This window comes from Pseudopodoces humilis, chromosome 10 (assembly GCF_049639895.1).
Source record: "Pseudopodoces humilis isolate 2021_Gansu_Grassland_sample_001 chromosome 10, ASM4963989v1, whole genome shotgun sequence".
Taxonomy (NCBI): domain Eukaryota; kingdom Metazoa; phylum Chordata; class Aves; order Passeriformes; family Paridae; genus Pseudopodoces; species Pseudopodoces humilis.
In genome coordinates this window covers 13,158,229-13,184,128 of record NC_142209.1, presented here as the reverse complement: position 1 = coordinate 13,184,128, position 25,900 = coordinate 13,158,229, and the positions used below count along the sequence as shown (strand labels likewise).

Below are 25,900 nucleotides of genomic sequence, written 5' to 3'. Positions count from 1 at the left end.
ACTAGATAAACTGGAATGCCAAATATTTGCAACTTGCTCTAGGTTGCAAGATATGTGAGTCAGTCCTGTTGAAATCACTGTAATGTGATGCTAAAGTTGGGGCATTGGGGAAAACTACCATGGGGATTATCAGGTACAGAAAAAGCAATTTCCCAAGAAAAAAGCCATCACAAGGAATATAAGGCAGCTAGTGGAAAAAAATCTGAACAAGGATTACACTCTTCCTTGTGGGATCACACAAATGTTTATGCAAACGACTTCCACTACTTTTTGTATCAGCTAAAGATATAGATAAAATAAGTCCCTACATTAAGTTCGGGGAAAGGAGAACAAATATTTTTCCCTGCTAGTAACCTTGACTGCAACCTAAGTGAAAGACTGTAGACATCATGCCTACAATGATTTTTTGTAGCCTACCGTGACTTTTTACACACAGAGAGAGAATGAGGTAAAGTCACAGCAACCAAATAATAAAAGGAACCCTATGAAGTCTTTTGGGCATCAGGAGACTTTTAAATGCAATGGTAGAAACAAAACATTGTCATAGAAATGCCTTTTACCCTAGCTGACCCATCTCCTCATTTTCCCACAGCATACAAATGGGCCTAGGCATGATTCTTAAGTGTTTCATGAGATTTCTTTCATGTTTCACTGAAAAATGAGAAAAAGCAAAACCACATCTTTGCAAATGCAGCTTTTGAACAGGCAGCAGCATGACTCAACACAAATAATGAAAAGCCATGCTAAACACTGCAACCATTACAGAAAAGCTCTGAAAAGGGGATTCTTCTGTGAGATTCAGCACAGTCTTTATACTAAGAAGCCTGGGACTTAGTACAGTTATAACTCCTCTGTCTTCAAAGACACCCAAAGAATGAATTTGATCCTGTTTGTTTTGGTAATGGCTGACTAACCAAAAACAAAACCCAAAAGGCTCAGGAAATGCCATGATAATCTTATTTCCTTTCCCCCTCATACAGCAAGTATAGAGCTCCCAGCTGACTACATAAAACACAGGATGATGTGTGTCTTGACTGTCATTTGCCAATGCTGCTGCTGCTGCTAGAAATCAAAGATTTATGTTCTCAAAGAGCTTTTTGGCAGAAACTCCCAATTGCACTGCAGGGTAATTCAATATACTGAAGTCCATCAATGCAGTTTGTCTTGTGTATTTGCCCCCTGCCCAAATAGTCTTCTGCAGACTTAATGCTGAGCTGTCATTTCCCATATTCTCTGTCTCCAGGCAACAAGCATGAACTTGAATCTGCCCAGACAGATTTTGTAATTATATGTTTTGAACAACAAATGCTTAATTTATAGGTACTCTTTACCTCCTCAGCTCCTGCATTGAAGAGATTACCATGCCCTGGGATTGCTCAACTAAGTCCAAAAAGAGTCAGCAAATTCCTTAGAACAAGATGAGACCTTTTTCTAATTAATCCTTGTATTTCAAGACATTGTTCTGCATAGTGAAACGTAGCTAAACTCTATCAACATATTACTCTACTTAAGAATGAGAATTCAGAGATGCTTAAACTAGTAATGGATGACTGCTGTTTTGGTATTTGCATTGTGATCCATGCAAAACTGAGCATAAAGATGGAGAGAGGCCATTCCTTAAGTGGTATTTTTGTTTGAAGTTCAAGAACCTTTTTTCAAAATAAACAATTTCTTTTCAAGACGTTCACAATGTACACAGAAATTACCTTCTTGAAGTAAGAATTGCAGAAAGAAGAGATTAATTCTCATCTACTCAGAGCATTTCAAGGGCTTCCAAGCAGAGGCTAAATCCTGGTTATTACTCTAGAATATGTCTCAAAATAAAAGACAATGATAACGTTCCTTAGAAACTCAATGCTAGGGGAGTGAAGGTTGTATTTGTATGTGTCTTTACAAAAACATTCACATGAAATATTGTTTTAGAAAACTATCCCCAGGAGTCTGTGAATGAGCCAAAAACAACCTTGAGCATGCCACTGAAAATTACTTCTAGCTTTCCAGGCAATTTTGAGCACTGCAAGAGTCATTTTCCTTTGGCTAACTACTTCAGTGCAGATGAGGTGCTAAACCTTTTGGCTGGCCCCTCCATCAGCCCAAGCTTGCAATATTCCAATGGATGCTGTAAAGAAATTACATTGTACAGCCAGAAGCTTCTTTAATAAGTTTGATCTCTAAAAATAATTGATCTACTCCCCACCCAGCCCCAAACCCCAGGAGCAAACTTTGTTCTGTGCCTCAGAGGACTAAAGCTCTTTGGAACCTCATGCTGCTTGACACTCCCCAAGGCTGCTCACAAACAGACCTGATTCTGTGCATTGCTGACAGAAAATTGGAGGTTTCACATCAGTTTTAGGGAACTTAGACTAGATAGGAACTGGTGAACAGATACAGAGGGTCAGGCTCTATCAACTGAGGTTTCATAAGTTTTAGGTTCTTAAGTCCTAGACACATTGAGCTGTTAATAACAATTTCCCCATGCTGCAAACTGGAAGGATCACTATCAGTCACTATGAAGTGTGCGCTAGTACCCACATGGCTCACAGGTCATGGTGTAAAGCACCTACAGATACTTCCTTGGCAACATTAGTTTAATCCAGTACAGAAAGCAAAGAGGACTGCTGGTATCCTCAGAAAGAGCCATTATCACTCAGGAATCCAAAAGAGGAAAAACTGTCTCATACATTAGATGCCATCTCAAGCAGTGTCTTTCTGCTCTCAATGAGTTTCATGTGGTCTGATGATTGTTTCACTATGTTGTTTCCACACAGCTACTGTGTCATCCCATATTTACCTGTGAGAACACAACACAGCCCTCTTTCATAGGCAGTGAAGATGCCAGGGTCTGACGGAACATGTCTAGAATCTCCCCACCCACCACAGACAAGCTCTACAAGCCCTAGCAGGTTCATCCCAGGAGGAATGCCAGTTTCTGTGTTTCCTTTTTTGAAAGTGCTTCCTTTGCTGCAGTTGAACAAGTAATACTAGATGTGCTGTTGGTTAAGCTGCCCATGCTCTTGCTTCTCCTGTAAACAGTGGTTGATAGAAGTTTACTACTGTTTTTACTGATGCCACACCAGCTCCTGCTCTATGTCCCTCCTGTAACTCACTTTCATTGTCAGAATGAGGTATCAGCTGAGTAAGCCCTGCCTCATTCCCAGTGTGGGAGCTGAACTGCTGATCCAAGAGCTTTCAAGCTTTGTTATTATATACCTGATGAAGGCCAGACAAAAGGCCAAACTATAGATCATGAAATTGCTTCTTCAGCGACTTATATTCTCATGTATTAGTTCTTCCTAGTGTTCATCTTGATCTCTGAACTTCATGGTAACTTCCCTGGTTTATGTGTTCTTGAGGCTCCAATTACAATTAGATGTCTTCCAGAAGTCCAAGCATGATCTATTTGAATGTTTCCAGAGGTGTTAAGGTACATCTATAAGTTAGTCATTGACATGAAATAGTACCACAAACAAAATGAAACCAAATCAAAAGCCAGTAGCAGGCTTCCTGTATGCTTTCCTAATTTTTTCTTTTTCTGGTCTTAAATATGCTTTCTGGGGTTAATTCTCCCTTCATCTTGCTAATTGTTAGTACTGCAGCCCAGAAAAATGTCCCACTACCAATGACCTTCACCAGAAACATCCATTTACTCTCATATTTTGTGTGTTTGGGACCATGACACACTATGCTCTACCCTTCCTATTAAATTTTGTAATCTTTTAGGTAGCAAAATGTTCTGCATCTATCCCAAACTGGAAGGAATTGTTAGGAAAAAACACCATAAACACCCTATGCTAGGCTATTGCCTAGAATAAATACAGACAGCTGAGTTGGAAAATGAGTTCTCTAGTTACAGCTAAAGTTAAGGGAGTAGAAGGCTAAGTAATTCCAGCTAGTTTTACATGAGCTTTGGTCACAGTAAACACTGAATCATGTTATGTTATTTAAAGTACATTAAGCATGTTTTCTAACAGCACACTTCACTGGTATTGTTAAAGTCTCTACCATTATCAGAAAAGGTAGCATATACAAGGCATCACTGATTCAAAGCCAAGACTTTTATGAAGACCCCTTTCACTTTCTTAGTTTATAAGCTCACCACTGTCTACCCAACTGTTTGTAAAACACCCAGTATGACTGGGCCACAATATGCAACACCGGTGGTAAAAGACTCCACAGATTGTGCTCTGTCAGTGGTCAGATCTCTGAGTAAAGGAGCAGTTAATTTATAGAGATACACATGCAAGAAGAATATTTATGGATTTTACAATCCTAGATACACATTTTAGTAACATGCAGGCCTCATCACCAAACCCAGTGCCGTCATCCGTTAATGCATGACATCAGTCTTGTTGCTCATTTAGAAAGGGTAGCAGATGAGATCACAGTCATTAAGGGCTGGAAAATACCTCTAAGATCAGCTGAACTATAGGCCTCTCTGAAGATAGCCTGCTATACTCAGTGTCAGCATGCAATGAACTGAGAAGTCAGCCAAGCCACAGAGACCTTTTTTGAGAGGGACTAAATTACATGACAGGACCTCCCCCTGGCAAATTGACAGGGCCAGGCTGCTTTTAGCAAGGACAGCTACTCCTGAAAAAGGATGGTAATGGTGTAAAATGATTAGCATAGGAGACTGTTCAAGGGCAAAGCACATTTGCTAATGATGACTATAGTACATTAGCCTGCTGCTGGGTCCATGCCATCAGAAATAATTTGTTAAAAGGTAAAGTTCTGGAGACCAATAAGGCACAGAGGCCTATTGCAACAGAAACAAATTAGAACAGAGACATCCTTTGAAACATGGGCAGCTTATACTTCACTGTGAGCACTTGCTTATGAGTTCCAGGCTATTCAACAAAAATCAAGCAGATGTTTCCATTCTCTTCTGGGCTGGGCTGGCCTGAATTTCGGTAGCACACTTTTGGCAGTATTCCATTGTTACTATGGCTGGTTGCAGTTGTTATTTTGCATGAACATCTATAAATCAAAAGGCTGTTCAAAGTGATTTTTTTCCAACGTTTATTTTACCAAATGACCAACCATCATTTAAAGTACATTCCAAATTCAAACATCACCTAAATGGCTGTGCAAGGAACAGTCCATATTCAACAATGGCACACTTCTTTGTGAGCTAGGAAAGTACCATTCTGCCCATCTGTCAGATGGGAAGCAGGAAGTACACAGAGAATCAGGCTGATTTTCCTGACTTACACAGATTCATTCATAATTTGCCTTGGCTCATGAAAAGACACCATCTTTATACTCACATTTCTTGATTCATGACACCAAAAAGAATGGCAAATTCAGTCCCTATTTGAAAATCACTGGTTCTGGGTTATAAAAGGTTACTGCTTAAAATGTACAAAGTTCCAAAAGGAAGGGTGCAAGCAAGTAGATCCAGCAGCAACTGTCACGTGTCTTGTAAATACATTCTGTAACCTACAGTAGGTGTGTAGATGATATTATACTGACAGCCAAAATAACCATCTACCCAGGACAAATAGCAAATTCTGAACTACTCAAATTTTTAAGAATTTTCCCAGGAAATGTGAAAAGTCAGAAGGAAATTGAAAGAAATATCAGTAAGAAATCTTTTTTAATTGCCCTTGGTTAAGCCACTTTTTGTATCATCTAATTAGTGACTTTCCTGAGCATGCTAAAAATGTTCTCAGGTTTTGTGATAGGTTTCATCATTTTGCTTTTGTCAGTGCCCTGGAATTATTGTCCCTCTTAAAAATCTCTTCGTGCAAGAAGTAATTTTACCTTTCAACATCCAATCACTGAATGTAGTTATCATTTTGCCTTTTACTGTCAAATTTCCATCAGTAAGAAACTGTGTCATCCTGAAGAACCGATTAATTTCTATTTAATAAGTTATACTCATTTTGTAGAACATACTTTCTATTAAATTCTTGTATTATTCTTCTCATAACATCCCAGTCAGATTTCAGCATCCCTCTTGAAGTACTTCCAGCAAAATTGGACAATCAATTCCCCACAACATTTGCACTCATCCCCAACTCAGAGGAATTCTCAAACTCTTTAGAACATTAGCCATTCTAGCTACAGGTTTGCTATCACAGTTAATATTCATCTGATGATTCAGTATGACTTCCAAACTCTCCTCAGAATCTTGAGGTATCAGGGCATGCCTTAATCTGAGGAATTTCATCCTTCCTAGACACACAGCCCTGCTTTCAATAGTATTCTTACATGTGTGAGCCTTAAAAAAAAAAAAGATTCACTTTCTTAGAACTACAAAACACATATAGTTTGTCATTTCTGTATTGCAGAGGGCCACAGCAAAGGTCTACTTGCCACATTCAGGCATTATTTTCAGTGAAAAAATATGAAACACTGCTAAGGAAGAATCTTCATGATATGCACAAGTGCAAAGGAAAATAGAAATCTTCAGCTATTCCTACATTAGGCTTTGTTATTGATATAAGCCTTGTGAACCAGAATTTGAGAGAAAAAAAAGCCCAAAACCTTTTTGTAGCAAATCCAATTGTTTTGTCATAAAACAGATTGGAGGAAAAAGCCATCAGAGACTCTCTGTAGACTTCTGAAGTGCTGAAATTAATCCAGGCATACTACTAATTTAGCCTACACTTTCAGAACACATGACAGATCTGAAACTTTATTAATCATCCCACATAAACATGGAAAAAGAGAGCACTTTGTTCATAAATTATTGTAAATCTTTTTATTGCCTAGGAGGATCCAATTATTTTGAATGTTTAAGTGACAAAATAATTAAATAATCAAAGTCGTACAAACCAAAGCATTAAACTAATTCCTATCCCACCTTTGTTTCTGAAACTGAGAGTATCTAGGTAATAGAGGTAAACTGAAAATTAGAGAGATTAGGCATTGTTTTCAGTAGCTAGGAGTGTAAATTTCCTGTAAATCAGGAAAAAGTTTGTTGGCAAACAATTCACATGTTTAGGAAAAATAAGGAAATTAAAGTCAAAACTAGATTTAGAAAATACAACTAAAATGATAATGTAGAAAAATAGATTGTAGGATCTAACTATTTTAGGATTCATTGACAGGATGTGAATATCATTAAAAGGTGGGGAAATGGAACATAAAAATAATTCCAAGATGTTGTTTTAGCAGAGGAGGGTTTGTGTCAGAATCTAGCTTTTTATATCAAATGTTTTTGACAAGCTCTACTAGAGATAGCTTTTACATCCAAGAATTAGAAAATCACAAGTGAATAAGTACATTCAAGAAAAAGTTAATTAGAGAATTTAAAGTCATTTTCTGCATGAGAAACAAGAAGAATCAACAGTCAGGATGTTCTTCTGATGGAAACGTCTAGGTAACCAGGATAGAATCCCATTTGCTTGAGTCATGCTCATGATCTTTCAAAGTCTGACCTATACACCACCTCTTGTACTATTCATGCTGTTTTCACAACTGGCATTTAAATTTCACTAAGTCAAAGGCAGTCCTATACTACAAGCATTATACACAACAAAACCAAAAGGACCAGTATGTAAAAAATACTTTCAGAATGTCTTATGAGCACTTAGAGCTGCCCTGTGGATTTCATAACTGCTTGTTAGGGACAAATAAATGGGGAGATTCAAGCCGTGGTCAGTTTTTTGCAGCCCATCAGTGCAGACAGTGCACAATGGGAGCTCTCACCCTGGACCTTCTTCATCAAATACTGACAGAGGTAGGCAGATTTGCTCAGGGTTTATGGGATTAATATAGGATAGCAGAAAGACTGAGGATTAGGATAATGTCTAGCTGAAGTAGGAGGAGGTGGAAAGGGCTGAGGCTCTCACAAGGTCTTTTGGAAAGCAGGCGTTACCAGTTTGGAGAAAGTGCAAGCCAGAACCTGAGGTATTGCAGCCAGTTCCGATGAAGATATCATAATAAGGCAATTAAGGAAAAAGTTTGCAGTCAAAGGAATAAGGATTTGGAGAAAGAGTTACTTTGAAACCCCTAGTGGAAGCCACAAAAGAGACCTGTTCCACTACCAACACTGCCAATTCTAATTGCTAATTTGCATATGGTAGCACTCAGTTGCAGTGTTAGATCAGCACTGGAAAACCCCATAAGCGCCAGTGCAGGACATTCACACAGCTCTGAAAACCCCCAACAGAACTATTTGTCAGGTCAAGTCCCTGAGTCACTATCTGGACAGAGAAGAACAAACCAAATTATGATAGGAGTTGTGGTCATAATGTGTGGAAATGGCTCCTTTTCTAATCTGTATTTCACTTACTGAGAACTCAAGCACTTATTTTATGGAATTATTTTAGCTAGCTGCAGAAAGCCAGTGATCAGATTTCCCAGTAACAGGAGCTTTTTTCCAAAGATCCCTGAAGTCAAATGGTTACTAAAAATCACTTATTGCCTTTGCCAAGAACTGCCATCTCTTAAGAGATCTCTTATTTGCAGAAGTTGTTCAATTTGTGATGTTAGAGTGATACTCTTAAGAAAATGCAAATTCATTATATTTTTTTAACCAGCCATGATACAACAAGTATTCAAAACAGAAACCTGAAACCACAGCCTGATGGTATTTTATTGAAATATTTACAGAATTATTAAATTAATAAGCGGCTGGAAGATTATACAAGAAATAAGCCTATTTGTTTAAAAGGCATTAAGTTCTCAAACTACAACACATATGAAGTCAAACTGTGTCAATAATGAAACACATTCCATGCACTTAAACTGGTAAAAAGAGTCACTTCAGAATAATACAACATTGACGTAGGGTATTTCTTAGAACTAAAGAGAGCTAAGATCCCTCACTGTGTTTAAGGTTCCATTTCCTTCAGACAGATCATTAGGTTCCCCCAAAGTACCTCTCTCTTCCAGTTGGATGTCCAAATTGGTATTATTAAAGTTTTTGATCCATCTAGCTTTAGCCATTTCTGAGCTATAGCTTTAAACAAATCAATAACAAACCACTGCAACAATTACTGAGATATATGGTATAAATTCCAAGCAACACTAATCTAAGTGGCTGTCTCCTAAGAATCAAGTATTAATATGAACATATCAATTACTTCATACAATTGGAGAAAGGGTATTTCCATAAAGAATGCTCCTGAATCTCAACAGAAAAGAATATACATATATAAATAAATTCATTATTAACTTCTATTGGTTTTTGTAATGTAGACTATGTGAAAAGATATTGATACTACTTACACTGATGTGTGGTGCTCCTTCACTGAAAGGACAGATTGTTGCACCTGCTACTCACATTTTACTTCTCGCATTAATGACAGCCCACTGGAAACTGAGAATATAGAACTTGTCATACAAACACTGATCAGTCATGACGTAATGACAACTTTTGATCACAATCCTGAGCTCCATTAGCTAAAAGAAGAGAACACACCAATGAAATTAGAGGATGATAGGTGTTAACTAGAGTGGTTGGAGTGTTCCTGATTTTTCTTTCAAACACCAACATCATGTCCAACTCAGTATGACTATAAGCAAGAATTAATGTGAATTAAATTTCTAATTCAAATCTCAAGAACAGGTTTCTTAATGTCTTGTAACTGCATCAGCTGTATGCCTGACAATACAGCTAAACCTATTTGGCTAATATAATACTCAGTGAAATGAGTAATAACCTGACAAGCCCCTTTTCCAGGTTAACACAATGCATCAAACCCTCTTCAAACAGTCATTTCACCTACAGGCTATACACATACACATTTCCAAATTTTCAAAGATTTTGTCAAAATAAGTTATTAAAATAACTCCAGCTTTTGCAGACCATCTCCAAGTGCATTTGGACAGTGAGAAATCTATAAAGATCATAATGGATCTCCAAACCAACTACAGGTCCTACTTGCCAGGCTGCAGAGAAATTTGCAAAGACACTCTTTAGAAATTATATGTAATGAAGCAGTGCCATCACATGCAGATTAGCTTGGCTCTCCTTAAGTCACTGAGTAAAGAGCCCATTCACATCTTGAGAAGATATGATGTGAAAAGAACTTTTATTGTCCCCAAAATATTCTGTCATACAACCAGATTATTCTTTGCATTCATGAATGGTAATAAGATATTAACCTTTGATCTGACAAAAGTGTTTCCAAGGCCTATTCAGCCTCAAGGGGGGAAGAAAAGGAAAAAAAGAGAAAGTTTCCACATATTGTGTTACATAGCCTGTAAAGGTAAATTTACATTTAACAGCTTAGTTTATCTAACAGTTTACCATCACTTTCCCTTTCTTCCTACTTGTCCCTCTTCTTCCACTGCTCTTTCCTCCTCCTTTGCATTTTCCAGTAGCCACAGTTTCACCTTCTATCCTCTCTCTTTACCACATTTTGGCACTCATCAAGCTTCCCTGGGCAATGATCTGACTCATCAGCATAGCAATAGCCATCTTTTAGCTTGGTTAGTCTCAGTCAGCTTAGTGAGCAGATTCAATGAGCAGCCAGCCACGTTAACTGTGGGAATATGGGATATATGGGATATAGAGACAGAAGCACTATGTCTCCTTTCACCTCCACAGAGCCAGTAGATCAGTTCAAACTTCTTACAAAATTTCACCATGAGTGAATACCAAGCAAACAGCAGAAAGTCACTAAGAGGATCCACTTCAGATTCAGGTGAAAATAAGGACAATAATACCTTTCTGATTAGAAAATGTAGCTATGAAACAGGTCTGAAATCCTGACAATCAAAACTTACACAAAAAATAAGGAAACTGTATTATACCAAGTTTTTTGCTCCTAATTAATAATCACTACTCTAAGGTAAAGGGCTAAGTAAACACACAGCACTGTGTGAAGCAGTAGTGTAGTATTTGAATCTGTTGAAAAATCTGAGTTGGTGACATACTGTCACAGGCATCCAGATGACTCCTCAGGTTCAGCTGCTTGCGCTGCATCGCTTGGCACTCCACATAGCCGGCGTCAGCTGGCCAGAGCCCCGTGTCATTGAGATGACCTCCCTGGCACTGGGAACAAACAGGGGACAGCTGATATTAACAGTTTGAGTGACTGACAAGATGAGAGTTTTCCCTCAGCCTCTGCTTCCAAATAACAAACTCCTCAGCAAAAAACATCAGGTCTTCGCTGAAGAAACCAGGCCTGTATTTGCAACATGCATCATCTGACATAAACAATCTTATCACCTCTGCTAACAATAAAGTTTTGCATAATCTTATCATGATTTGTTGGGTTTTTTTCCATTAGTGCTTGGAAAGGCTTACGCAAAACAAATTGTACGTGGGATATTTTTTGCCCACCCACAGTGGAGGATACTGAATATCTGGAAGCACAGGAAGGATTGCCAGAGTCTGAAGTCATTGTGTTTTCACAGCAGTTTGAAGCTTCAGATAAATAGTTAAGCATACATGCTTATCATACATGTCAGCATGAGGTCTCTCGTGGTCCCTGGACCACTCAGTAAGGTAAGACTGAGGTCTGCAAGGTGGCTGAGTTCACCTCTCAGCTGCCAGAATTCACATTTCCTACATCTTTCTCCTCTTGCTGCTTGTCTCCTTATCAGAATTAAGAGTTCTTACTCCTTAATGCTACTGTTCCTGTCATCTCCTATTGAGCCTATTCAGCTCACTGACATAGTGGATACTCATGGATTTTGGAGTTAGGTTTGTTTTCAAGTTTTCTTCTTAATTACCTTCCTGACAGATTAGCAAATATAATTGCTTCACAGATTAATCAGATGAAGGGAAGTGACAGGAAAATGTGGCTGGAAGTGTGGGAGGAGAAAGCAGTAATTCCTCTTTGCTCTCTGAGAGCTATCAGATAAGGCTGATCTCATCTTGCAGAATGTCTGAGCTCCAGTGCTACAGGCACAGACTAGTTGTTGGGCAGCTTCTCAAAGGAGCAGCGTGAGAGCTCTGCCCATGCCTCAGGAGAAGGGAGCCAGCTGACATAACCCACACAGGCTGCTGAATGGCTTTACCATCTCCAGTCTTGTCCCTGCCTCTTCTACACCACACCCTCCCCAGCTCCAGCTGCAGAAAGAGCTCTTCTCATAAGGAATTCCTACTTCAGCTGATTTTCTACAACAAATGATCTGTACTTTTAAGGCTTTCACCAGCAGCACTTGGTACTATGGCACCAGTACACCTGGCACTAAGTGCTCACAAAAATAGGTTTGTAAGGCCCTAATTCTGCTCTGCCATCTTACTGAAGTCTCCTAGATCCAAACACCACAACTGTTCTCATTGTGTTCTCCAAGAGAATCATAAAAAAAGAATCAGAAGAATATGAGATGTAATTTCCTGGTTATGGAGTGGCTTATTTTCACTCAATTAAACATAACCAAACTATGCAATAACTAAAGCTGGTTCTCAGAGTGCTGCTAAAAATTCCTCACACAGCTGGCTAGATAGGATTTAAAACTCTGCCCCATTCTTAGAAGTCCATATCTTCAGCAGTTGGAAAATGCTAGGTTGCAAGCAATGCATTCCACAACATGTTTAAGGCACCCATCCTGAATATTTCAGATTCTTTGCGGGTTTTCTTGTTTCAGTTTACATTTAAAAAACAAAACAAACAAAAAAACCCTGAGAAAAACCCCCAAACCACCACAAAACAAACACAGTCCTATCAATTACCTGGGCACTCGAACACTTTCTATTAAGAGTCTCTCACTGGATATCACCACAGTAATTACACTTAAACTATTCGCTGAAGAGGGATTTTTAGATGAGACACAACAGTGTTAAAGGTGCTTTGGAAAGCCTCCCATATCAAGAGGCTCATAAAATGCACAAGACTAAGAACTGACAAGTCTGGAAACATGAGAAAGGCTACACAAAACATGGTTAACTGATTAAAAAATAATTAGTATACTTCAACAAAGTTCACTGTGTAATTTTAGAAAATAGGGGCAGGATGGTCCATATTTAGCACAATAGCACTTTTAGCTGGGTTCAACTCTATCCTATCAACATAAGATAGACCCCTACCATAGAAGGGACATCTAAGCCTATGGAAGTTCTAAAACTTCTCCATAGCATTGAAAGATGCCTGAGCAGGAGATGTACCACAAAATATGATTTTAAAAAAATCAATGTGTTAAAAAAAACCTGATGATAATGACAAATAGCAGGTTTTTTAGTATGACTTTAAATAATTAATTAATTTATAGTTATGAATAGCAACAGGAAGGGAGTTGTACCAACTGAAACATAATAGTCCAAGGCTTTTCCTCCCAGAGATTTAGGGTGTGTAACTACTCAAACAAGTACATGAGGTAGAATTCAGCTTTATAAAATGGTACAAATCTGAGATTTTTGGATATTGTTTTGCTTCAGTAAGAGGATCCAAGAAATTCATTATGTTAAAAGACCTGTCTAGTAGGGCATTACTTCTCCAAAATTTGCCTTCAAAGCAAAATTTAATCCCTCCTGAGAGCTGGCAGGTGTTTTGTTATAAACTTCCTCTAAGATCCTAAAATATATACAGTTTTTAATAATTTCAAATGTATAACTTGATGGAGGGACATAAGCCTTATTTAGATTTTCAAATTTCTATTCCTTGTTAGTTTATTTTCCACTTGTAAAATGCCAAACTGTGTTTCTAGCTGGAGAAGAGACAGTCTCTCAATCAGTTGAGGCACCCCCAATAACAGACTTTTGGGCCAATTGACAGGATGGCTGCAGTAAACATTTGTCTTGACAGACCTTCAATGAAATTTATCTCCTCCCTATTCCTGCTGTCAGAGTCAAGGCTACACGTAGACAAATGCATAGGGGCAGTACATTTGCTCACTGTAAGAATATAGAGTTGCTTTTTGTACTAAATCCAAAACACCCTTCTTGTGTTTCAAACACATTTACCAAAGGCAGCTCATCACAAAGCAAAATTATCAAACTAGTTAAGATGAACAAAATGTGATTCATTAACTCAGTAACCACTCTTCCCAGAAAGTATAAGCTATGTTGTCAGCTGATAACAATCTGATCAACTCCATTCGCTTCAAACTCGCGTTTTGAAAAAGTGAAAGCTTCTTTCTCCTTACCTTTAATGCAATGTTTCTTCTCAGACACAATTGTTTGCTACTAAAATAATCTATGTCTCACTGTACCTTAGGCTAATTCTGTGTTTCAAAAGGCTGATGTTGTATGTAGAGTGTGGCCAGAGAAAGCCACTATAGCTCTGAAGACCATTCCAGGACTTAGACATTGCTCCAGAAATGAACAACAGAACTTGCATTTTCAGCTGTGAAAATGCTTCTATGGTTCTTCTAGATTTTGGTTCATGGTGTTGCATTTTTCTAAATTTTCTGTAAGACTTCATAATGAAACTCTCTCACCTTGTGCTGTAGATTTTCATTATTATTCTTAAATTAGGTACACAGTGCAAAAGGGAAATGAACAAAGAAATAAGTGAAGCCAAAAAAATCCAACCTATATGACTCATTATATGATACACAAACATTTTCTGCATCACTCAGAGAATCTTTCCTACCAAAAGAAAAATAAACTTTTTCTTAAAGTTGCAGAATAGGTAGATAGTTTCCTCTGGATATGTTCCTGGCAGGCAGGTTCTGAGAAACCTTGTTCCAAGAACCCTGTGGACTGAAAACAGCTGTTCAGATTCGCTGCTCTAAACTTTACTCCATGGATACTCCTACTGGCAAGGCAGGCTTACCGGGCAGACAAAATGACAGCTGGTCCATTTCTTCTCTTGCACATAAATCCCATTTAGAATAGGATTAAGATAACTTGAAAACAACCTATTGACTGAACAACAAATCCTGCCTAGCAAGGGGATACAGATGATTCAAACAATTTAAAATATTTGAAGTGAGTTTTAAATACTTTCTTAATAATGGTCACCTAAAAACAGAAGCAACATTCTAGAAACCTTCTTCAGGTTACCTCAATTTACTGGTGTAGATTAGGGAAAGACATATGTTAAATACTTTTCCAGTCTGTAACTATGTAACATCCAGAAGTAGTGTTTTTATAAACACTTAAATAATTTGCAATCATAAATTTACGAGAATATTTTAGATTATAAAAATTCTAAGCAATGCAAACCCATTGATTTTAATTTGATCTTGAAATACAAATCTAATTCCTCCACCCATTGAGTGTAAATCCCATTTATTTCAGAGTACAGATTCTAGCCTCAAACAGACATCCTTACTTCTGATGTAATCCCTTGCTGCTTTAAGTATTTTTTTAAACGTTCTGAAGCCCACATACATAAAATTTAAGATGAACTTCACAGGAGACAAAGGTAAAACAAGTTGGTTTTGGCTTTTTCAATGCTTGGTAAGGCAGGCTATCTTAATTTACAAAAACTTAAACAGAAAGACTGTCTCTCTATTGGCTTCTGCAGGAACAATATATTTATTTCCACGGGGTGGTTGAATTTATTCTCATATTCATAAACAAAACTTATTTAAACTCCCATGTAATTTGTCTCTTGATACACCTCAATATTCTTGTCTTTAAACTTTGCATTTGCTTTAATATTGTAATTTTTTAAATTTCAGGTGCTGACCAAACAAAGCATATATTAATATGTAAAAATAGAAATTAACCCTTCACTGGAGAATAAAAATGGGAACTTTGCAAGTTTGAACAAAACCTAAGGGTGGATCAGAGTATAAAGAAAACAGTAATGAATCCTTAATCCCCAGTGCAGAGGGGGAAAATCTGCTCATGCATATGGAGGAGTGATGACATACTAGAAAGAAGAAAATTGAAATTAAATATTGGTTTCAATTGAATTATAAGGCTGTAATTTCCCCATCAAGTGTTCAATTCTGTAGCATCTTAGAATTTGCTAATAATGAGCTTGATTTGCCACTAAGCTTCAGGTCACTGTATCAACATGTAAAATAAACCCCATCACCAAATCCTGCTGAGTTGAGTCATGCAGTGAATTAGCAGGAAAATCCCAAACATGCTGACTGACTCTTCTGCTGGTGTCCTTACAAAGACTAAAGTTACATGATACTGAAGGTAACAAAGGGATTCCAGATTCCTATTACACCTTTATGTTGTTTGATTTGCTTAGAATTTTTTCCACAGCTGGATTTTACTAAGGTAGTTCCACTTGTTCTGCAAGTTCCCTAGATTGATTTTGGACGGCTGACTCGCACTCAGGTAAATGGAAAGGTCAAAATGTACACCATCCCTTAAGGCACAGAATGCTGTTTTCAGCACAAGTCTGCAGCAAGTCAGCTGAATAAAACTCCAGCCTGAGAGCCACCAGCATTTTAGATTCATCTTGGTAACACTGCAGTGATGATCCTGAAATCCTTACTTAGACAAATCTTCCCCTGAGTCCCAGATAGCTGACCAGTAATTGCACAGATTAACACTTGCATTTAATGAAAGACCTGACTGCTTAAAGTTTATCTTACTTCAGGTTAGCAGTTCTAAAATTCTTCCAGCTATGAATACAGGTTTTCTAAAAATTTTACCTACAAAACTAAATTGAAACAGCCATCTCAAAGAACTCCTTGCCAATTACAATGCTAATATTACAACAGGTTAAAACATACTGGTGAAATAAGATAAATAATTTAAACAATAAACTTTATCAGTTTAAATAAACTTAATAATTTTAAAATATGCTTATCACCAGAAGCATAGAAAAATAGAGGAAAGAGAAATAGGAACATAATAAAAGCTTACTTCAACCATGGCCCTGTAAGAGTCTGTTTTGGGCATTTAACAGTTAAAGAAGCCGTGGCATGCTAACCGAGCACATTAAAACAAAGAGTTGGCAGCTCCTGAAGGAAAAGAGCTTGTGCTCCACTGTTCCAACTTGTCAGTCAACTCATGCCAGCACTCTCCTTGTCTGCCTCTTTTCCACACCCTCATTACATGTGTCTGTCTGGACTGATCTGCTCATCTGTTTAGGGACTCTTCTGACAAGTCAAAAATTCTGCCTCTTTCTGCTCTGGAATTGGATCAAATCACCTCAGCTTTTTTTTGTAGTCCCACCAGGAGGTTTTTTGCTTATGGTCTCATTCTGTTTGCCTTCCCTACTTGTCTGTTTTTGATTTGTAGAATGGAGGAAGCCGAATTGCTGAAAGAAAGATTCCAGGCCATAACAGTAAGTGCTCATAGTTATAATTCACTATTTTTAAAAAAAAGGCTTAGAAATAATATTATTAATTAGCTGCTGTGTGTTTGCTGAATAATGATTTATCTCAGGACAGTAAAAGCAAATACATTGTCTGCTTGAAATTGTTACTTAATTCTAGTTTATAAGATATTGCTTTAAGACAGCTAAGTTGACTGTACTGACTTTATTATGGGTTGTATCAATTGTATTTCACTTAAAAATTAAATTCAAAGCAGTGAAAGTATGTGTGCAAATCACTACTGGACAGTCTAAAACACACATTACTGTCATCATACTGAATGTTTGCCTGAAGGTCAAAAGGCAACTAGAGAATTCCAGAACAAATCAATTTTCACATTTCACAATGTGAGATTACAGATTTTTCATTTGCATTGTGGAATTAAATACAATTTCAGAATTATTTATGATCTGTCATAAGTATTGCTGTCTGAAAAGTAAAAAAAGGAGAAGCTTGGATTAAGCAAATTCCTACCTGTCAGTTTTCAGGACTCACTGAAGTTTATGCTGGTGCCATTAGAAAACATTTTCAGTTTCTCTTCTAAAAGGAAATCTGAGTGATGATTTCTAATATGTAAAAGGAACAACTAAACTGTTTTTAAACTAATACAATCTGATGTTATAAAAATTGGCTGAAGCCAAATTCTCCTCTGATTTGATCTCCAACTGAACTTATTCGGTTACAAAAGACTTAAACTGAAACAAAATTTGGCTCTCTGAGATGAAAGGAAACTTCCAGAAGGACCACTCATTCTCTTGGTTAAAAACAAATAATGGAAAAAACGGTATTTGTCACACTCCTAACATGATAGATTAGTTGTGAAACACTACTAGCAGACTAAATGGTGGGCAGAATTAAAAAATAACTTACAGGAATAAAGAAAAAAAAAGTGAGAAGGCGTAACTGGAAATCTATGGGACTCTAATAGGTTGTGTTTTAATTCAGTTGGGTTTTAATTATGGCACTTGATAAAAGCCAACAGGACCATTTATAGTATTTACTTGAGACCTGACACAAACCCACAGTAAGGTAATTTGAAATGTTTTAGAGGGTTTAGAGTACCTTTGTTTGTTTAATTGCAATGTTGCCTGAACCAAGGTCATAACCTGGACTTTGTCTCTAGTGTATGGACTCAAAAGATAACAAGAGCTTTGGCACTCCAGAGAAGTCCAGGCCTCACAATGTTTTATGTTCCCTGGGACCTCCAGGAGCAGGAATGGAGCAGCACTCTTGGCTGATGAGGATGCCTATGAACATACTGAGGTTGGCATCCTCCAGCTGCAGCTTTGCTTCCAAATGAATACCGGAGCAGTATTGTTTTAAGAAACTGGGCCTTCCAGTGTCTTGCACTGGAAGAAATAGGAAATCATATTTGGGTTCAGCCTATGACTTCATTTACCACACTTGATGTGTAAAGGAGTTAATTGCACTCTACTTTGATCAATCCAGAGCATTCAGATGAAACACTTGGAGTGTTCTGACTGCAGAAACAAAGTAGCCTAAATAAGGTGAAGTAATCAGCCCTAACAACCTGCAGTAAGAGTAGTCCAGGGAAACAACACACTGCAGTTACACTAGCAAGCTCCTCCGTGGCTCTGGGGAGGTTTGGCTCAAGTAAAACACCCGGGAATTTCAAGTGCCACCTACCAGATGCTTGCTGTATAGGACCTAACAGGATAGGGAGGGGCACTCAGAGCAGTCAACAACTGCACCTGCACTAAACCTTATTGGCTTCTGTTGTTAAATACCTGTCTTCTTGACAGCAACAGAGCCAGTAGGAGTTTTCAAAGCCTTTTCTCCATATAGCAAACAAAAAGGAAAACATGATTATTGTTTTTGTTCATGATGTTGTTGTTATTAAATATTTTGATGCTCCCACAGCTCTGAATAGGAAACTTCTTCCTTTGTTATGTAGCTACCACCTGCTGCTGGTATCTAAAATATAAAAAATCAAATGCCTTCATTTTGTTAGCAAGACTTTCATATCTTAAAATATGAAAACTGTAATGATATTGATGCTTAATGAGTTTTAATATCTGAAAAATTACATGAAAATAAAAATACCTTAGCTAAAACATTAGCTGCTCCATGGAATTTGACAGTATGTGCCATTAGCCAGGGGACTAAGACTACCAACTTTGGCACACTGTAGAACACTGACACAAGGTAATGGACTTGGCAGAAAAGGTATCTCACAAGACACTGCTCTGTGGACGTGATTCCCTTTCTTTCGGACAGATCCAGTATAGAACACAGTTCATTTCTGTGCACAGTCGGAAGGAGTCCCACATGTCTCAGTAGGAGTGAAAATTAACACCAAGTCTTACCTTGCACAACAGAAAGGAATGGCTGAAGATGCTCTGTCATAAAAAGCAAATCCTGCTCACATTAACAAGAGCACAGTAAGACAGGATTCAAGGACTTCTGCCAGCAACATGAGTATCTGCAGGGGCAGAGTGTGAGGTTTAATAGAATCATGGCTCCCTTAGCTATCCAGGAATAAACATTTATTCCATTAGACGTACAGTCAATGCTTCATAAAGTAAGACAGGATGTGCAGACAGAGCATAGCAGAATGCACTGTAGAAAGTGTTCTAGCAGGTTTTTAAAAGTTATTTTGGCACACAAGGTTCAAAAATATTCCTCATATTTCTTAGCTTCTGGAATTAGACTGAACTATATAGATAGACTAGACATATAAAAGACATTCTATTTCAGCCAATTTAATCTGGATAATTGTATAATGGATATTTAACACCATTCAGTGAAATTAAAACATGCTAGAACACCAAAGGATGGATACAACAAGAAAACTTTCAGAGAAAAAACATTGGACATAAAAGAAATATGGACCTCTAAAAAAAAAAAAAAAGGTAAAAGTTTCCTTACTGAATAGGTTCCTTATTATACAGCTAGTTTAAAATGTACTATTTTATGCCTTTATACTCAGATTTCTTGCTGCACAGTAGTTTATGTACAAATACTCACTTCAGACTGGCCAAAATCTTTTTACATCTCAACTGATGAAAAAGAATATTCAAATTGACTTAGAATATTTTATAATAGTATAAACCAAGTAACAGTTCATTCTCTGGCTAAGAATGTATCCAGATCTTTAGTAAGTGCAAAAAGAGTTTTCCTTAAGAATTGTAATAACCTGTAAACACATGCTTTCGTCACACTGCTCATCCAATGATGGGTTATTTAAAGGCCATCTATACCATAAGATCAGGAATATTTTCTAAGAAAAGTGTGAAGATCAGAGACCAGATACTCTGTCTTCAGAATCAGGACTGGCTAAGAAAAATCCAGCATAGCAGCTTTTGGATAAAGTGTCACACAAGGGTCATTGCAGAAAAATTACATTGTAGGAATCCTTAATCAGTAACTTTGTTAATTGCAATAAGGAGCATTGGCAAAACACAAAACCACTGCAGAGATAAAAATAGCATGTATTTTGAGGAAAGATCCCCATCTGTTCTGTTTGGAGTATTAAAAAGGCATACTAACACCATCAAGGAAAAATTGTAAAGGGTTTATAAATAACTACCACACTTTGCAGACTCTGAGAGATCAGTGACACTCTGATGCTCACCTCCTAAATCCCAGCATAGTATCAGTAGTGCCTGGCCAGCCTGTATCCTGCCCTCGGTCCCCATAAAGCTTGATGGCTTCTTCCACTTCCTTTCCTATCCTTCAGAAAAGTGTCCTTAGAGCCTGTGGCCCTGCTGCTAATTTCTAATTTCCAGTAACAATGAAGTGATTCAGCCAAGCACACCACTCTTCCCGTTTCCAAATCCCAGATCCAAGGGAAATGGTGGAGAACAACTCCCAGAATTATGTCCAGCACTTCCTAACTGACTTTCTCCAGTCCTTAGACACAGCTGGTTCCTCAGGTGGGCTGAAAGGGCAAGGCTCTTCCTCCATGAGGAGGTTAACTCCTTCCTAAACCATACTTGTCTGAAAACAGACTCTTTATATAAAAGCTACCACCCTTTTTAGCAGAGCCAAGCTGTTCTAATTGAAAAGAAAGATGGATTAGCCTCCAGTCAACAAACATTTCTGCACAGGACAACAAACGCTTCCATTTATTTCCCTGAAATGTATCAAGAAACAAGTACAAATGTTTCTTGATTGGCACATGGCAAGGTGCCACACCCAATAACAGAATTTTATACCATTAAGGCTAACCAAGATAATAGCCTACTAATACACCTTATTAAAATTACTTTCCTTTGGCATGATATCTTTCCCCCTGGCTGCTGAGGACACAAGGTACTAAATCAGTGTTTGGCCTCACACAGAGGAGCCACAAGGTTACTCCATGTGACAGTGCTATCCAAAAACAGGAGAGGTTCAAGCACTGCCAGGGTTCAGACATTGTTTACCCATTTCCTTTTTTCTCTAATCTGTAATAAAAAGGATTAAGGTGGCACTAGAATAGACCAGCAATACATGAGGTTTTTCCTTCTAAAGATCAGCAGCCATGAAAACAGCCTGAGCACAAGCAAAATTTTTTTTAAACTGAGAGGTAGAAACAACATTTATGAAGTACATTATATTTATATTTTCTCATGTTTACCATTATTTGACTAACAAAATAAATTTCTTTTTTTATTCCTCTTTATTTTAGCTATTAGCCACAGGACACATAAACTCAGTGCTGGATTCACTGACAGCCCATTTCGTTTCGTGATGTATCACAGCTGCTCAATGCAGACCATGCAGACTCTTTCCTCTCCTAAATGATCCATGTGTGGGCTGCCTTAGGAATTTTGGTCAGGATCCATTTTTAGTCTCTGCATATACAATTCTGCTCAGCTATACTTTCTTCCTGTTTTTGCCCCCCTGCCCTTCCCAAGACGAAATTATTTTTATTTTGCCTCATCCCTCCTTTGTGCTCATTAACACATTTAAATGTACTTTGGAGAAAGAGCAGTGGAAACCACACCTGTGAAGGATCAAGTTATTGCTGCAAAGAATTATGAGACTAAAGATATAAAGACATTAAAAGAATTATGCCCTGCCTAAGCACCACATAAGCTTTAAAATAAGGCTTTATTTGCATGAATTGATTTCACCCTACTGAACAACACTTACATAATAATTTTATTAACAAGTAATTTCTCTAAACAAAGTTTTATTGTTCTTAATTTGTAGGATAAAAGAAAACTGCAAGAAGAAATTACACAGAAACGTCTAAAAGTAGAAGAGGAAAAAATGAAACACCAACATTTAAAGGTAAGTTTAGTGTTAGATTTATGTAACTAAAGATAGCTTCAAGTCACACAGCATGAATAAAGGTTGGTGATTTCAGAATGCAAATCTTCATGCATTTAAGTCATGCTTTTACTGTCAAATTTTCACAGCTTTGTGGAGTCTTGCCAGGACTCCATTTGACTTTAATAAGCATCACTCCTTGAAAAAAATTACACCAGAGAGCTAATGTTACTTGATCACTTTCATGGCATAAAATGAGATCATAACCAGGAAAAACTCACAGATGAAAATTAAGCCTCACATTTCAGACTAGGGTGTGTTCACTCCCTAACCCCACAACAGCAACCTCACTTGGTACAGGGTGCAGCACAATCATGAGATCTGAGTTTTTTCCTAGAAAAAAAACCCCAGCCTATTTGGCTGTAGGCTTCTGTCAGCTTGTTTAATTATTCTTTAGTAAAATAATGCTGTTCCTTTGTATATTCAACAACAACAAAAAAGTAAAAATGTTACAAATATTTTTCTCAAGTATGGCCTAGTAAACTCAGGATTACAAAGTCGAAAGGTATAAGAAACCTAAAGATCCATCTCTGCAGAGAACTGAAATTGCAGTGATTTCTACTCAACACAACTATTCTTAAAATATTTATAGCAGTTTGGCAGTACATGTCATTTAGGGAGATGAGACAAAAATCTATGCTTCTAGAAATATGCAAGACTTGGTCTTTTACATACTCTTTTCATTATGTGAGCAGGTAAAGTGTCTCAAGAAAGATATATTGAATCTAACACCAGGAGCATTATGCATTTCCTCCAGCAAATGTGAGAGAAGCATATTTAAAGTAGACTCCTCTTCAAAACAGATACTAGATCCTGGGTTTCATCCACCCTTTTCTTTTGTGTCAAGCCAAGAAAATGAAAAGCCATGATAAACTAGTTCACTGGGCCAGGCAAGCCAACAGACATCCATTCCCAAGTTTTATTGGAAGGTTACTACAAGGACAGGCTTGACCATTTGTGTAACATCTTGTCTAAAAGGGAGGGGAATATCTTTTCCAAGTCCTGTAAACTTTGAGTAGCAAACATGTGACTCCTCCATCATGGTACATGGCTACATTGAGTACTGCAAGTTATATTTCAACTTTCCATGTCTATAAATCCAGAAAACTCTTTTGGCCTTCTTTATAGAGGGATAAACTGATCTGTTGTAGACAAGCAGCTAATCCTCACTACTGCTGTGTGCTTAAATGCTGTGTGCTCTGTGTGCAGAGCCCTAGGGCAGTTTCCTTACAGACTTAGTATCTATTCATAGGTAAAATTAATAGGTTCAGTGGAGTTTAACAAGTTAAGAAAACACAAACCAACATTGCACTTATTCTGAAGAAATTTTATAGAGGTTTCAGACAGGCTAAAACACTCCTTGAATACTACTGAAATACTACTGAAATGGTTTTACATTGGAAAAGAACAGAGGATGTGATTTCTCTGCCTGTTGCATGAGAAATCTTACAGATATCACACAGAAAAGCTTTTAAATTAAATCAGTCCTATTGCATATACAAGGCAAAGCAAGGATCTGTTGAGGAAATTATTCACCTGGAAAAGAAGAATCAAGCATACATTTAAATACATACTTACATACACACGTATGCTGTATAAATGCATATAAATCATTAGTTATTTGGAGCACACAAAATGTACACTACTTTTTCCAGCTTAGGAATAAGACAGGCACCTAATATCAAACACATTAGTACATGAACATCTTTTGCTTTATGCCCCAGAAGCTTTGTCCCTTATTGAACATTCTTGCTTCAGACAAATTCAGGTATTTCAACATAGTCAAACAAAAGGATCCAGTACATAAATTGCTTTAAAACAGATTTAGACTTCTAAAATATTTAAACACTGCAGTAAATTTTATTGAGGGGTCATTTCCCTAGCAATTCAGGCTGATTCCACTCATTTATACACTTACCAGCTTTGTGCATGGTGAAATCCAGAGCTCTATGATCTATTAACATAACTCACACCTGTCCCCTAGGATACTATTGCAGGTTAGTAAATCTCACTGTCATAGAGATGTTCGTATTAGCTGGATGTCACTATCCTCTTCCTTCCTATTTATAACCCTTAGCAACAGGTTTATTAGAAGGCTGTTGGTTTGGTTTGTGGGGTTTTTTTGACTGGAGTTTTTCTTTGGTATGTTTTTTGTTTGTTGCATAAAAAAGGAAGTTTTAACTTCCTTTTTGCAAATAGGAATCCCTCCTCTGGCTTCCCAATGACTTTCTTTGTCGTCCCCAAGCAAACTTCTTACTAGAAAGACACAGATGAGGTATCATGACAGATTTTGGTTAACTGGTAGAAGGAACATTTATTCTCTACATGTGCACTTCTCTCAGATGAAGCAGAGGATATGAAAGCAAATGCACCTGTGTGGACAGGGCTTCACAGAACTGCAAGGGGTATTGGGGCTGCTAGTGTGGGTACAGGGGAATTTTTTATCCAGTATTTCTAGATGCACCAAATCTAATCCTTCCTTCTACCTGGAATCCTTCTCACAGAAACAACAAGGGAAAGGACAAGACAGAATTGTTTGAAAAGTGCTGTCAGCACTGATGTGCATGCACTTTCTAAGAGCTTTTACAGTTTAGCTTATTAATTTTCAGGCTTCTGACATGCCTGAACTCCATTACTACTACCTTGCAGGTGCTTGTCACACACCTCTTCTTTCCAGTAGTTAACATTGTTGAACCACAATTTTTTTGTTAAAAAACGTGAAAAATATTTATGTCGTCTCCAAAACGGTAAGGCAAACTGCCATATCCCTGGGAAAGCAAGATCCATAAAATCAAAACACCTTTGCTTCCCAGTGAAGGATGAATCTTTCAGTGCAAGTCCAGCCTTGCTAAAGATGGTCATGGAGTACACACTGTAAATTATTCAGAGAATCTGCAGGATATTGTCATAGCACTTTTGATGTGACCATGAACCACAAAACAAAGTGATTACTTCCCAGCACTCTGGCCCTTCTCAGGGTTTTATCACATCACAGTGTACAAGTCTCCCTTTCCCTTCACACACAGAGCCTAATGCAAAACAAAGGTGCTTTCACGTCAGTGTTATAGCACAAGCACAACCTGGCTCAGAGCTAGAGACACTTTGTCATGGAAGGAAATGTTAGACAGCAGGAAAAATCCTGTCCGGCCCAAAGCAGCTGCTCCTGCACTGCTCCAGCAGCGCTGGCTTGTGTCAATGCCTGGATGGAACAGACCTGAAGGCGTCTTTTATTCAGAGGGTGTTTCCAAACTACACAATGTGTCTTTCTTTCAAAAACGGCCAATTAAATGAAAAAGTTTACATGGCATTTAGTTGGGAGCAGCAGCAAACTGCTCTAGAAACATGGAAAAATAACACTATTGTGTTATGCTTGTATTTAGGGAGTTTGTTTTCTTGGGCCCTACCCTATACATACAGAAGCTTTTGTTGATTTCAATAGATGGTATCAATTTCTGAGGTCTAGAGTGCCAGTCTCACTCCAAATCTTACAAAGAATTATAAAAGTATTTCTGGAGACATAAGCACTAGACAAACATTGTTC

The 25,900-nt window shown here is 37.7% G+C and overlaps 1 protein-coding gene across 1 annotated transcript in view; it reads left to right on the top strand.

The window, feature by feature from the left end:
- Positions 1 to 25,900, top strand: part of PALMD (palmdelphin) — a 47,290-nt gene that overhangs the window by 5,324 nt on the left and 16,066 nt on the right. The window contains exons 2-3 of the mRNA XM_005520952.3: positions 17,003 to 17,048; positions 22,240 to 22,320. Of these exons, the coding sequence (XP_005521009.2) occupies positions 17,003 to 17,048; positions 22,240 to 22,320 (127 nt within the window). The remainder of the gene's footprint in view (positions 1 to 17,002; positions 17,049 to 22,239; positions 22,321 to 25,900) is intronic.